Raw genomic sequence first — 13,938 nt, 5'->3', positions numbered from 1 at the left:
CAGCCCTTGTCTGTCTTCTGGCTGCGTGTTGATCTGGATCCATATTCCTGGGTATAGGACTAACCTGGTAGGTTCGACGTATTTCGTCTGGGACGTTTGCCAATCTATCCTCTATGTCCAGGACCCCCTTATAGTTCAGCCTTCTTAGGAGGGCCCTCTCTGTTGCCGCCTCGAACACATGTGTTGTAGATCCGGGTTGCCAGACGAAAGGGTAGGATTCTTCAAGAAGTGGCGCGTTTCGACTGGAATTCGGCGAAATCAGTAGCAGTTTCGGTGGCGGGTAAAGGCTTGTGTGAAGGAGCCATGAACAAACCTTCCAGGTCAGAGTGGCCTGCAACATCAAACAGCGCGGCTGCATCATCCCAGGTGCGATGTCGTGCCAGGTGTGATGTTCGTGTTTGTCAAGTTTGCTAGTGCAGGGATACTGCACCGCACGAATCCCATGAAAGATGCGGCCGCACTGATGCCCCCCGCGACTTCCCTCCTAGAAAGTAAAGAGCGTGAAGGATCGATGTCGGTCGCCTTTTCATGTACGAGATATACGGGTTCCAAGTTAGATTACGATTGATGATTACTCCAAGCAAACGATGGCTTTTTTCGTGGGGTATTGTTGAGCCATTTATGCCTACGGTATAATAGGACACTCTCTTGCGTGCAAAGGCAACAAGGAAACATGCCTTGCAGGCGGTGGTAGTCCGTAAGAATGCTTGCCGTCTTTTGAAGCCTTGCTGGAACTCCTGATGCCCAGATACAAGTATCGTTCGCATAGGTGATGTCAGTACACGTTAAAGAACCCCAGGTGGTAGAAATTTCCGGAGCCCTTCACTACGGCGTCTCTCATAGCCTGAGTCGCCTTGGGACGTTAAATCCCCATAAACCATAAACCATAAACCGTTCGCATAGACTGAGAGTTGCGCCGACTGTGGTAGTACGTCGGTAAGGCCTACAAGCGCAAGGCTGAAAGCGTTGGGCTAAGTACTCCACCCTGTGGGACCTCACGGGAAGTTAAGTCTGAAGATGTTGTTCCGTCCTCAGTGTGCATCGATAGCAATCTGTTGGATGAATAACTGCGTAGCCAGCACAACATGCGACCACCAAGTTATGCTGCACATTCCAGAGAGTACGAAATAGCTTGATGAGTGACGTTATCAAACGCCGTTTTAATATCCAGAAACAACGCCATGGTCAAGCGTTTCAGATGTTGAACTGATGACACCAGGTCAATCACGCTATCTATAAACGAATGTCCGCGCCGAAACGCAGACATTACGTCTGGGTATATTTGATAGTGCTCCAGATACCACTTAATTCGCGTAAATACCATCCTTTCCATGAGTTAGCCCAAGCAACTAGCCAATGCAATTGAATAATACGATGCTAAGTTAAGCGGCGATTTTCCGGGTCTAAAGGATGGAACCAGGCGACTTCATTTCCACGCGTCCAGAACTGTACCCGCTAACCATGATGAGTTGAAGTGGTCTAAAAGAGCATGTCGAGTCTCCTCACGAAGGTTTTCAATCGTGCCCCGGCGATGAAGACCGTCTTCAACCAGCCATGGTGGTGTCTAGCTTTTCCTTTCAGAAAATAAGGTCCATTCGCGAAACCCTAGATCTAGGCTCTTCGTAACAATTCGGAGATATGTGGTCCTGGGGCTGCTGTTCTTGCGCAAAAGTCTTCACCGATCTCCTCTCGCTACGTCCTCAGCGAAGTGCGAGAGACTTGAATAGCTGGAGCTGTTGAGGAGAAGTTCGTAGGCCACGCACCAAACCCCAAATACGTGAGAGAGGCTTTCGAGGATTCAGCGATTCGCAGAATTTCCTCCAACTGTTAGCCTGCAAGATTTCAATTCTGCACCAGATTTTCTTATGCGTGCGCCTTGAATCCCTTAAGTCGACCAGCGGCTTTGTGTGCCTGTGTCTTCTCTCTGCTCTTCGTTGAAGTGGTCGGAGGCGCTGCAGCTCCACATCGACGTCTGTGAACCTTGGTATTGAAGTGAAGAAGCATCTCGTGTTTTTCATAGCCTCCTTGATGTGCTCTTCAATACCTGTTGTAATCTCTTCCTCTGCAGGCATCTTTCATAAGGGTTTTAAGCATAGACCGGTCTATGCGTTGCAAACGTTTGGCAGATCTGCATCCAGCGAGACCACAGGAGGGGTAATATATGCGGGGATGTGTTCACTTCCATGCGTTTCTACATCGGCAAATCACCGGAAGCTTCTCGCAAGGCACCGAGACAAAAACGCCAAGTCCAGGCACCCGCTGTAAGACTGCCCACGAATGTACGTTGGAGAACCGTCGTCCAGGCATTGTAGGTCGTGATCAGAGGCGGAACAGACAAGACTTCTTGTCTTCGATTTCATCCGGATGCCTCCCCACCTACTGTGATGCGCATTAACGTCACCAGTGACGATCCAAGGCCCAGGTGCTACAACCAGCAAGTCCCTCAGCCTGAGGCAGTAAAAAGAGATAAAAGGAATGCGGGCCAGCAAACACAGTCAAAAATTTAATGAGCCTGTAAAAGCAGGCAAAAGGATGGCATAAGGTAGGAAACAATTAGCAGCCAAAATTCCATGAAGCGCTAAAGGCAGGTAGAAGGTTCATATAAGTTAGGCAACAATTAAGCGTGCCATCAAATAGAGTGCCATCAATAACCTCCTGGAAAAAGAAATCACATTAATGTCTGCGTCAATATGATTACAATGCATTCCAAGACAGCTTTAACTGTTTCCACACCCTTTCATTTCTCATGTTATCACTTTTTGGCCTGTTATTTGTTGCCTCACTTGCGTCAATCTTTTACCAGCTTAGGGCGCGTCATAGATTTTGGCTATTTATTTATTTATTTATTTATTTATTTATTTATTTATTTATTTATTTATTTATTTATTACAGCAACCTGCAGCACTCGAACGCAATATTGCCGGGGGTGGGGGGGACACAATAACATCTGCTCGTTTGGCCGAAAGTACCACAGGATAACAAAAATGCAATGAAACTACTAATAATAGATAATGCACTGAAGTAGGACAACCAGTGCGCTCCATGAATACAATGACCCTAATGAAATGAAAGACGCGCAAGGAAACTGCGCGCCACGTCACAAGAATGCACGGAATTGATCTTCCGTGCAGCACTCAGCGACGCCGGCCGGCAGCTTCAATTTCAATTTCAATTCTTTTTATTATCATTTCTTCAGCCAAAGGCTAGTTATGGATCCATGCATTAAAAGCAAAGAGATTAGTGAGGACAAATGATTTCTACTGCATGCCAAAATAATACACATAAGAATGGTGGAAAAATGCAAAGCGTACAAGCAAGATGGTTCAAATTACAGAAATACAAGAGGGCTCATGACAGAAAAACATGAAGACAGGAACAGCATTTTTTATACAAAATAAACGCAGTTGCCTTAGAAGTGATTATTCAATGACATATGAATGGCAAACCCAACATAGACACTACAGAGAATAATAAGAGACAATCACTAAGCGATTTGCATTGGAAATCAGGTAATTATTTGTGACAGAAAAAAGGTCTTTAATGAAATATAAGGATTGGACGTTGCAAAGACTGCACAGGGGATTTTATTCCAAGTTTTTACCCCTTGATACTCGAAGCGGCGCTGGCCATAGTCATTGCGAGATGTAGGAACCAGAAATCTTCCCTGTGCTGCTGAACGGCTGTTAGTTGGGGCTCTATGGAATGTGTTCAAAGGAAAGGGGGAGGTGCCGGAGAGGACTCTTAGTACGAGTAGTGCAACGCGAAAATCTCGAAGCTGCAATGCCGGCATTATTTGGAGTCTAAAAAACAAAGGGCGAGAAGGCGTATATGGTGTTGTGCAAGTCATTATTCTCAGTGCCCGCTTCTGCAGGCGTAAAACAGGTTCAATGTAAGTGATGTAAGTGAACCCCCTGATTCTATACAGTAAGTTAATTGGGACTGAAAGAAGCTAAGGTATATTGTTTTTAGTGTGTGTATTTCGAAATGTCGCCGAGCTTTGGCCAGAACGAAACATGCATAAGATAGTTTGCTACGCAATTTTTCGATATGCGGTTTCCAGTTTAATGCAGCGTCTAAGGTTACACCCAAGTACTGAATAGTCTTAAATTCTTCAATTTCTTTATCTCCTATCGTTATTGCGGAGCAGGTATTCTGGTATTTTTTATAAGGGGATGCAAATATAATATATTTAGTCTTGCCTATGTTCAAAGTGAGTCTATTTGTTAAAAACCATTTATTGACTCTCTGAAGTTCCGAGTTTAAAGTATGCTTGGCTGTTTCAACGGAATTAGCGGTCACCAACAATGAGGTGTCGTCGGCGTACATAATGGCACGGGTATTTATTAGGCAATCGGGTAAGTTGTTTATGTAAAGTGTAAAAAGTATAGGCCCCAGTACTGAGCCCTGCGGAACACCTACGGAAATAGAACGCGAACTTGACGCGTGTTCGTCAATAATAACACACTGCCGTCGACCAGTTAAATAGCTTCTAAAGAAATCGAGTGATACACCTCTGAACCCATATCGTTCTAGTTTCTTGCATAAAATATCCAGATCCACAGTGTCGAATGCCTTCTTAAAGGGGTTGTGAAAAGAAAATGAAGCCGCCCGGTTGTAATTTACATTGATTCAATAAATATTGTACATGCCGATTCCGAAATATTTCAGCGCAATATTGAGTCTGCATTTAATAAAGCCCGTTGGAAATCGTTGCCTTTTTGCGCTCGTGAAACGACCATGCGACCCCGGCGGCTGACAGAAGTACTACCCAACTACGTCACATTAAGACGCTTAGAAACTGATATACCTTTCAGTTTCGTTTACCCCAAAATAATAGATTAGTATGAAAGTTAGAAAGCGAAAAAAAGTGGCACGACACCGCATTCAGAATGGTGCACTCACCTCGCCTCTTCTTCCAGGCTGGCCTTGTACTCGGAATACTTGCTGCGACGCCTGACACGGCCTCCCTGCGAGCCTGTGCCTTGACTTCGACGCAATGGCCCGAGGATTGGACGCAGCAACCAGTTACGACAGATCACCAGCGGCTAATCTGGCAACAACGAGCGCATTCCACCACTATCAGCGATGACCACCGGGAATATAAGCAGCCTCCAGCAGCCGCCCCTGCGGGGCACGACACCGCATTCAGAATGGTGCACTCACCTCGCCTCTTCTTCCAGGCTGGCCTTGTACTCGGAATACTTGCTGCGACGCCTGACACGGCCTCCCTGCGAGCCTGTGCCTTGACTTCGACGCAATGGCCCGAGGATTGGACGCAGCAACCAGTTACGACAGATCACCAGCGGCTAATCTAGCAACAACGAGCGCATTCCACCACTATCAGCGATGACCACCGGGAATATAAGCAGCCTCCAGCAGCCGCCCCTGCGGGGCACGACACCGCATTCAGAATGGTGCACTCACCTCGCCTCTTCTTCCAGGTCAGTTACCTAAACGCTTGCCGTTGCGTTAGATCCAGCAATCGTTGTTTCTTTGCGGTGTCGTGCCCTGAGCTGTTGTGTGATGTGTTAGGATTGCTTGACGGCAAAGCCGCTCACGGCGTTAGTAACCTGCTCTTGATGCTCTGCGGCGACGTGGAGACAAACCCTGGTCCCAACCCCGGAAACGAGGATGTACTGTCAACTGTGCTCGCTACGGTACAAAGAATAGAATTAGGTCAAAACGACATTCGGAGCGAATTGACTGCGCTTAAGCACTGGCGTGCCTGTGTTGACGTCGAGCTGAAGCAACTATCTGAAAGGATTCGCACAGTCGAAGTTGATATGGCGGAACGTAAGATTGAGCAGGTTTCGGCAGCATCCGAGTCCGGACCGAATATGTCAGGTACTATTGGCGCACAGCTTCGAAAAATCGAATCGAGATGTGAAGACGCGGAAAACAGACTTAGGCGATCCAATCTGCTGTTTTTTGGCATTCCGGACGAGATGTCTGAAACATGGTCGACAGCAGAAAATAAAGTTATAAATCTCTGTTCCGAGAAACTAGGGGTTAATCTTCAATCTGCACAAATTGAAAGATCGCATCGTCTAGGGCAGTTTCAGACTGAGAAATGCAGGCCAATCATAGTAAAACTTACATATTTTAAGGATAAACAACTTATTCTCGAAAACGGAAAGAAGTTTAAAGACACCGATTATGCAGTGCGTGAGGACTTTTCACTACAAACGCGGCTCGCCAGGAAAAAGCTCTTGGAATTTGCCAAATCTAAAAAAACGGCCTACAAGCTCAGCGTAGACAAGCTGCGCATGGGTGATTCAGTATACATGTACGACTCTGACACTGACCAAGTAATAGAAGTCTCACGATAGCTAAGATGCCGAAGCAATGCACGTGTTACCAAAAACCCGATCCAGTCGCCTATAGATAGCATTCCAAGCCCACCTCTCCATTTGACATTCACTAACATACGCAGCCTTCTTCCTAAACGCACCGAACTCTGCTCATATCTTGATAATAGCAACTGTAATATACTACTTCTAACGGAAACGTGGTTGCGTCCAGATATCGCTGACGAGGAACTTCTGCCTGATAGCAACGGATTTCAAATTTACCGAAAAGATAGAATAAGCAAAAGGGGCGGCGGAGTATTAATTGCAGTTAATAATAACATTTTGTCTTTCCTTGTGGGTATTCCATGTGAACTGGAAATCATATGGGTAGCAATAGCATCCCGCCTCGGTAACACTGTCTTAGGCATCTGCTACAGGCCCCCGGACTCCCCTGCCACGTTTGTCGCTGACCTACATGACAATATCACGGCTATTCGAACCAGATTTCCTAAATCTGACATTTTCTTGTTCGGGGATTTTAATTACCCAGACATTGATTGGCTGAACCTATGTTCACATTCATCTGCCTCTAATGAGTTCATGCAGCTAACACTCGACTTTTCTTTTGTTCAACTAGTCAATGCTCCAACACGCGATGCTAATATTTTAGACCTTATTTTATCATCTGCTCCCGAGAGGGTTAGTGATATATCTTATAATGACGGGTTCAGTGATCATCAGCTTCTTCAGTTATCGATTAATGCCCCTTATTACTCACGCCGCACCCAAACAAAACAGATTCTAAATTACAGGAAGGCTGACTTTGACGCTATTAATCGTTGTCTCGAGCATTTCTCCGAAATTCTTGTGCGTGATTTTTCATCCCGGTCTGTTAACGAAAACTGGACTTTGTTCAAAGAAAAAATAGCGAAACTGGTGCGTAAACACATACCGAGAATAACATTACGGGTCAACATATCTAAACCTTGGTATAACAATTCCTTACGAGCATTGAAAAACAAGAAAAAACGTCTTTTCAGAGCCGCGAAACGAATGCGCACTGATTCTGCGCATGCTGAGCACAGACTGTGTGAAGCATCATACTGCCATGCCATCCGGAAGGCCAAACATAAATTCTTATCACAGGACCTTCAATCGCTCATAAAAAATAACCCCGCAAAATTTTGGAAAACAATTTCCCCGTCACGCACGTCGGACACCATTTCATTGCTTGATGAAAACAAATGTCCAATACCCCAAGAGAACTGTCCAGTCACGTTTAATGACTACTTCACATCAGTATTCACTACCGAAGACTATTCCAACCTACCTCAACCCCAAGAACTCAATTACCCATTCATGACTACAATAGATATAACAGCAGAAGGAGTAGCGTCTCTAATTAACAGTCTTAAGGTATCAACTTCCTCAGGGGTAGACGGAATAAATACAAAAATTCTCAAACACACCATACATCCCTCTAGTATCATTCTGTGTCATATTTTCAGGCAATCTTTAGCAACCGGCGAAATTCCTTATGACTGGAAGATTGGCAAAATAATCCCTGTTTACAAATCTGGCGACAAAAACACAGTTAGTAACTACCGCCCCATATCACTAACGAGTATTCCATGTAAGTTACTTGAACACATCGTTGCATCTAACGTCGCGCGCCATCTTGAGAACAATGATTTCTTTTTCCCACGCCAGCACGGATTCAGAAAAGGGTTTTCCTGTGATACACAACTAATTGAACTTACCAGTGATTTATTCAAGAACATGGATGAAAACTACCAGACTGACTGCATATTCATTGACTTTTCCAGAGCGTTTGACCGTGTTGCCCATTGTCGCCTTATAGCTAAAATATCGTCGCTCAATTTAGACTCGCTAACTGTCTCCTGGATCCGGAACTTCATATCTTTTCGTAAGCAGTTCACGGTAACAAACAACTTTTCATCACCCCTTAGTGACGTCACTTCTGGCGTCCCTCAGGGAAGTGTTCTCGGTCCCTTATTATTTTCAATTTTCATAAATGACCTGCCATCGCATCTTACATCATCGGTCCGACTGTTCGCCGATGACTGCATAATTTATCGCCAAATCCGCTCAACCACTGACCATGCAATTCTTCAGCAGGACCTTGAATGTGTAACTAACTGGTGCACATCATGGCAAATGACACTTAATACTGACAAATGTAAAATCATGACAGTTAGCCGGAAGCATTCAAACTCGCTATTCACTTATTCCCTTAACAGTGTCACACTATCCCGCACGTCTTCCTATAAATACCTTGGCGTTTATCTGACTTCAAATCTTTCTTGGGCGGAACATATTCAATGCATAACTGCTAAAGCATCGCGCACGCTTGGCTACCTGATAAGAAATCTTCATAGCGCACCTGTTTCTACCCGCAAGCTAGCATACTTAACATTTGTCCGTCCCCAACTCGAATATGCATCAGCCATCTGGTCACCACATCAGGCTTATTTAATTCATTCACTCGAAGCAATTCAGAACCGTGCAGCGCGTTTTATTTCTCACGACTACAACCGTCATTCCAGCGTAACAAGCATCAAGTTATCTTTATCGCTAATAAGTTTACAGACACGTAGGGATATCGCACTTCTTTGCTTACTACAGAAACTAATATACAGTCGTCACGCGTCCACACTGCCCCTTACACGTCCAATGCGCACTTCACGTCGCCTACATAATAATCTTAGCTTCCAACGTCTATTCGGCCGAACACTCGCGTTTAATTCTTCTGCTTTGCCACGTGCTATCAAGTGTTGGAATGGCCTTCCGGATTGCATTGCTACCATACGTGACCCATTAATCTTCAAAAACGAATTGACCACCTTCATGCATCCATGATATTGTACATAAATTGTTCTCGTATGTGTTGTCAAATCCATGCAGTGCCACTATTTGTTTGCTGTTTTTCCTCTGTGTCAGTATATTACGGTTTTTTTTTCATGTACGGTGTAATCAGTGTTTGCAGTCCAATGTATTTAATATTGTTTATTTTTTGTTCTTTCCACTTTGTACCATCTTTTGTCTGCTAAATATTGTAACCCCTCCCCTCACACAATGTTCCAAGTGTGGAACCTGTGAGGTATTTGTATAAATAAATAAATAAATAAATAAATAAATAAATAAATAAATTATTTGCACACGGAACTTTACTCGGCAAAGAACAGCTCGTGATTCTAGATCAGTCATTGACCTTGGATCAGTTTCGGTTACGCTTCTCCGTCCTCCGTGGGGTCTTTCGTTTACATGAACTCAATAGCGGGTGGTTCTGTCAGGGCATCGAGTTGAGAAAGGCCGGCCAAACTCGATGACTCTCCATTTACATGCGCTCAATACGAGTGAGTCAACTCTCGTGGCGCGCCCTGCGAGGTGCGACTACACGAGTTGTCAACCGGCTCCCGCTTCTGTTCTCACCTGCAAAACAAATGTTTTCGGAAACCAAAGCGTGAATGATTGTGTATTTTGCGGAGGCGGTTGCTTGTCAACGCACCCTTCGGGTGGAGTGGAAGGGTCGAGTTCAGTCCGACACGACTCGCGGCGTTTTCACGATCCCAATAGCCGGTTTGTGACCAAACAACTCAATCCAACCCAGGCCTCCGGCTGCACGCTACAGCAGCTCGCTGCTCTTTGTGTCGTGGCAGTTCCATCCAGGCTGTGGTTTTCAGCGTGTTATCCGCGTTTCAGTGCACGCCATGCCAACTGTGTGCCTTGTGAGACAGTGCCGCACGACTTACCAGAATGGAAGCAATGTGAGATTTCACAAGTTGCCCGGAGACCCGCAGCGAAGAGCCCTGTGGCTTCGAGCCATTAACCGCGATATGGGCAGTCAGACCGGGTACGTGTGCTCCGAGCACTTTCTACCGGGCGACTACGAAACGAACCTGGATGTCCTTCGAAGCCTCGGTATGGATTTGAAGAATGCTCGCATCAAGCGAGACGCCGTACCGACGCAAAACCTCTCGCCCGGCGCACCGCCAAAAAAGCGGAGAAGGTCCGAGGTAAGTTCGCGAGACGAAAATGATGAACTTTATTACAGTTTGTTGTCCTTTCTTTCGGTTGCTAACAACTTTTCCTTTTTTAGGAACTACCCGAACCGCAGGATGTGGAAGCAATTTTGACAGCCGAAGAGGCGCAAACTTCGCCTCAAATGGTTGACAGCTGCACACAGACCCCAAGAAACACCTTCACTGTTGCCTGCCAGACTGACGGCCGTGATGTGCGAACACGATGTAAGATTTTCCTTGCAGCAGTGGCGCGTTCGTGTTCTACCCACATTCCACAAGAATAAATTGGGTCGCAATAATTTTTTCGCGGTTTAGGAAGAGGGAAGGAGCACTGTTTGATGCATTCATTGTTCACTGGTACCACTGAATGCTTGACAAATTTTGGAGGAGGCATTCGTGTTGTCAGTTCCAATCTGGGGAAGTGCTGGAATAATGTATAAAATTTTTTGGGGCCTCCGAAGGAAGCCACCACGTATTTCACATGCAGGTAGTGATAGCATAACTGATACCAAGTTTGCCAGTCGCATGCCTATTAGTTGATAATGAGGATTCCATAACTGTGTGATATTAACATTGTATAAACAAACAGCTCTTGGCATTGCATGAGTTTCATTTTCTTCATTAACTTTCAGATACACAGGTGAACCTCCACATTTCCGTGAGAAAGGATATCCACGTGCAGACAGATGCCGGGCAGACCACCAGCGCACACTGTGAAGCTTGCACAAATACAAGCACAGCTCCAGCCTCCACAACGCAACCTGTTTCTTCTCTACCACCTCCTCCCTGCCAAACAGTCCCCTCACTACCAATTGATGGTCGAGCACCGTCTCCCATCTCATTCGCTCCACGACAGTCATCCAGCCCCATAGAATCCGAAGCCTCAGACTGTGAAGAGGAGCATAACACTCTGCAGAGCTCGGAGTTTTTCCCATCACTTAACGAGACCTTCTTGGGGTAATAATTATGACTTAATACGTACCCCTTTAGCATGTGCACTGAATGCCGTTCCATTATGATGGCGTGACTAAAAATCAAATCAGTCATTTAGTAGGTAGAAGAGCACAAAAGGTTGTCCTCCCTTTTCTCGGGCAGGGGCAGGTATGAGTATCGTACTGTCTGCGCTCGCATAATTTCGTTGTGGTGGTGCACATGTCCTCTCTCCAGCTGGCCAACTTCGCACCCTATGAATATTCATAAAGCAGCTCTTGATCCATTGAAATGCTTTTGCAATATTCCATGGCACAAGCAGCTGCTCATGCAGCATCAATGAGACAAAAAAATTTGCAAGCTTTGCAAACCTGTCATAACATTAATTACAAGCAAAAAAAATGCACAGAATGGAAAAATGCGCACTACAACACAGAAGGCGCAGTGTCGGTGTGGGCAACCATTACATTTACTGCTCTTTAATGCTGTTAAATTCTAGCTTTCAGTTATCTCGGCAGCATCACATGACTATTTAACCATTGCAACTCACTTTACTTTGTTTCAGACTTGACTCCAGCACTGAAGAAGTCCTTCCACAGGATGATAAAAAATTTATAATATTTGAAAGTTGCCTGAAAGAACTATTCCAAGTGTGCCGCAAGTGCTTTGCCGCTTGCAAAAGTGCAAGTCATGTGTCTGGGACTTGGCTTCAAATACAGACACTGTGTGCAAACCACCACTTCCTGACATGGTCAAGCCAACCGATGATCAATGGCAAGGCGGCGGGCAACGTGCTGATGTCAGCAGCTATGTTGTTCGCTGGCACCAGTCCTACCTCAGTGCTCCGGATGTTCAACTATGTGAACGTGCAAGAGTGGCAGATCGGGCTAGTTGGTAATTTTCCATAATGCGATACAGCGCGAATAAAGACGGGGACGAAGCGAGACAAGACACCACAGCGCTGTTTTTTTTTTTTTCTCCTTCAGACAGGCAGCTGGCGAAATCAGAGTCCTGAGCACGATGAGCCACTTGCCTGACCAAGCCCAGAAGATCCGGTGGCGACTTCTTGGGCTCCACGGCGAATTTCGGACCTAGGCTGAGAACACGAGCCACTTTGTCCGGGAGCACCACATCTCCAAGGGTGTGCACTCGATTGCTTTGACTTGAGCGCTGTTTCGGTGAGATGGCACGAAGGTAGCAAAGCTCATGTTGCCATAAGGCTTCAGCAGTTCTGTTAGCAAGCGCGGAAAGCTCACGCCACTTCATCCTGGCCCTTGGGGATCTGTCGAGGCGATGAAGCTGCAGGTACAGCGCTTCTCGGAAGAAGCGTGCTTGGCGCTGCCACTCTGACCGTAGGATCTTCATGATTCTTATGCCATGATGGAGCGAGGGCTGGAAACCTCCCAGGAGGGTCTTAATCGCGCCAGGAAGCAGCTTGACACGGATGCAAAAGCCGAGAGAGCGGGCGCGACAGACAGCAGTAGCGAAGAGGGCAATGAGGCAGGAAGGTTCAGCAGAGAAACACATGAAAGGGCCCGAGGAACTAGAAATATAACTTGCAAGAGTGGCAGATCGGGCTAGTTGGTAATTTTCCATAATGCGATACAGCGCGAATAAAGACGGGGACGAAGCGAGACAAGACACCACAGCGCTGTGGTGTCTTGTCTCGCTTCGTCCCCGTCTTTATTCGCGCTGTATCGCATTATGTGAACGTGCAGGTGTTCACGCCACGAACATTCTACAATTACCAACGAGGCTACCTGCTTCCTGCAATCGACAAGGTAGGAGAAAGGTTGTGCATTGTAAAATGAATTGCTGAACCAATATTTCACAATTAGTTACTTCAGTTCAAGCAGTAAGTCATCCAGTAAGTCATCATTTGGAGTCAAAGCACTGAGAAACTTGATCACTCTACCTTGCTTATAGTATCGAACAACCGCTCATGAGCTGATCCCCCTCTCGGGTGAAGACCCTGGGTCTGCCCATGTGCCTGTCAACATCAAAAACCCCTCTCGTTTTAAGACACAAGGTTCTATCTGTATGTGCTGATGTAATATCTGGTCTGTGAGGCATGTGTTCTGGAGGGTCCACATACTATCGCAATCAAAAGTTTATTGGACACGAGTACATGGGAAAAAAAATTGTGGCTCTGTTGCGTAATCCAGTCGCCTGAAATGTGTCACGGTATGTGGGGGCAAATATGCTCTATACCCTGGCAGCAATACCACGCAGCTTCCTCACAAGACAGAGCTGGAATAAATTTTTTTTTCGAGAACACGTCTCCCATAATATTTTGATCGTGAATTTACATAAAGGGTCCATGAAATGATTTTCTGACAGAATGACCCCAAAGCAGCTTCAATTTCCAAAAGACTCAGCAACAGCTATTCATTTTCGATCCACTGCACTCACTTTTGAAGAAAACAAGGGTAGAAAATTCCAGACGCCTTTTCTCCTCGACTCTCCAATGAATGGTGCGGCCCAAACCGTCATTACAGTGACAAGTCCTGAAGTCGACAGTGCACATCTAGAACATAGGTAGCACCAGACGAGCACAATAATCAGAATAAAAGAGCAACGCTGTTAGCAACATCTGCTGCAAAACAAGTGAAGCAATTAAAGTTCTTCACGCATGCGTACAGTACTGCCCAGAGATTTCTATATGTCCCATTTTA

The 13,938-nt window shown here is 45.8% G+C and overlaps 2 protein-coding genes across 2 annotated transcripts in view; both read left to right on the top strand.

Annotated features, from left to right (window-relative positions):
* LOC144104577 (serine protease 56-like) overlaps nucleotides 1-13,938 on the top strand; it is a 394,798-nt gene that overhangs the window by 218,599 nt on the left and 162,261 nt on the right. The gene's annotated exons all lie outside the window — the stretch shown is intronic.
* On the top strand, nucleotides 9,972-12,358 carry LOC144105036 (uncharacterized). The gene is made up of 5 exons (XM_077638252.1): nucleotides 9,972-10,327; nucleotides 10,411-10,558; nucleotides 10,966-11,290; nucleotides 11,829-12,149; nucleotides 12,250-12,358. The coding sequence occupies exons 1-5, from the start codon at nucleotides 10,022-10,024 to the stop codon at nucleotides 12,356-12,358; spliced, it is 1,209 nt and encodes a 402-aa protein (XP_077494378.1). The 5' UTR covers nucleotides 9,972-10,021.

The sequence above is a fragment of the Amblyomma americanum genome, chromosome 9 (assembly GCF_052857255.1).
Source record: "Amblyomma americanum isolate KBUSLIRL-KWMA chromosome 9, ASM5285725v1, whole genome shotgun sequence".
Classification (NCBI taxonomy): Eukaryota; Metazoa; Arthropoda; class Arachnida; order Ixodida; family Ixodidae; genus Amblyomma; species Amblyomma americanum.
This window is presented reverse-complemented; position numbering and strand designations above follow the sequence as displayed.

Bases quoted from the DNA above. Each gene is read 5' to 3' on its own strand.
- LOC144105036 (XM_077638252.1), top strand. From the start codon at position 10,022: ATGCCAACTGTGTGCCTTGTGAGACAGTGCCGCACGACTTACCAGAAT. The intron at 10,328-10,410 runs GTAAGTTCGCGA...TTCCTTTTTTAG, and splicing joins AAAAGCGGAGAAGGTCCGAG to GAACTACCCGAACCGCAGGA. The intron at 10,559-10,965 runs GTAAGATTTTCC...ATTAACTTTCAG, and splicing joins CCGTGATGTGCGAACACGAT to ATACACAGGTGAACCTCCAC.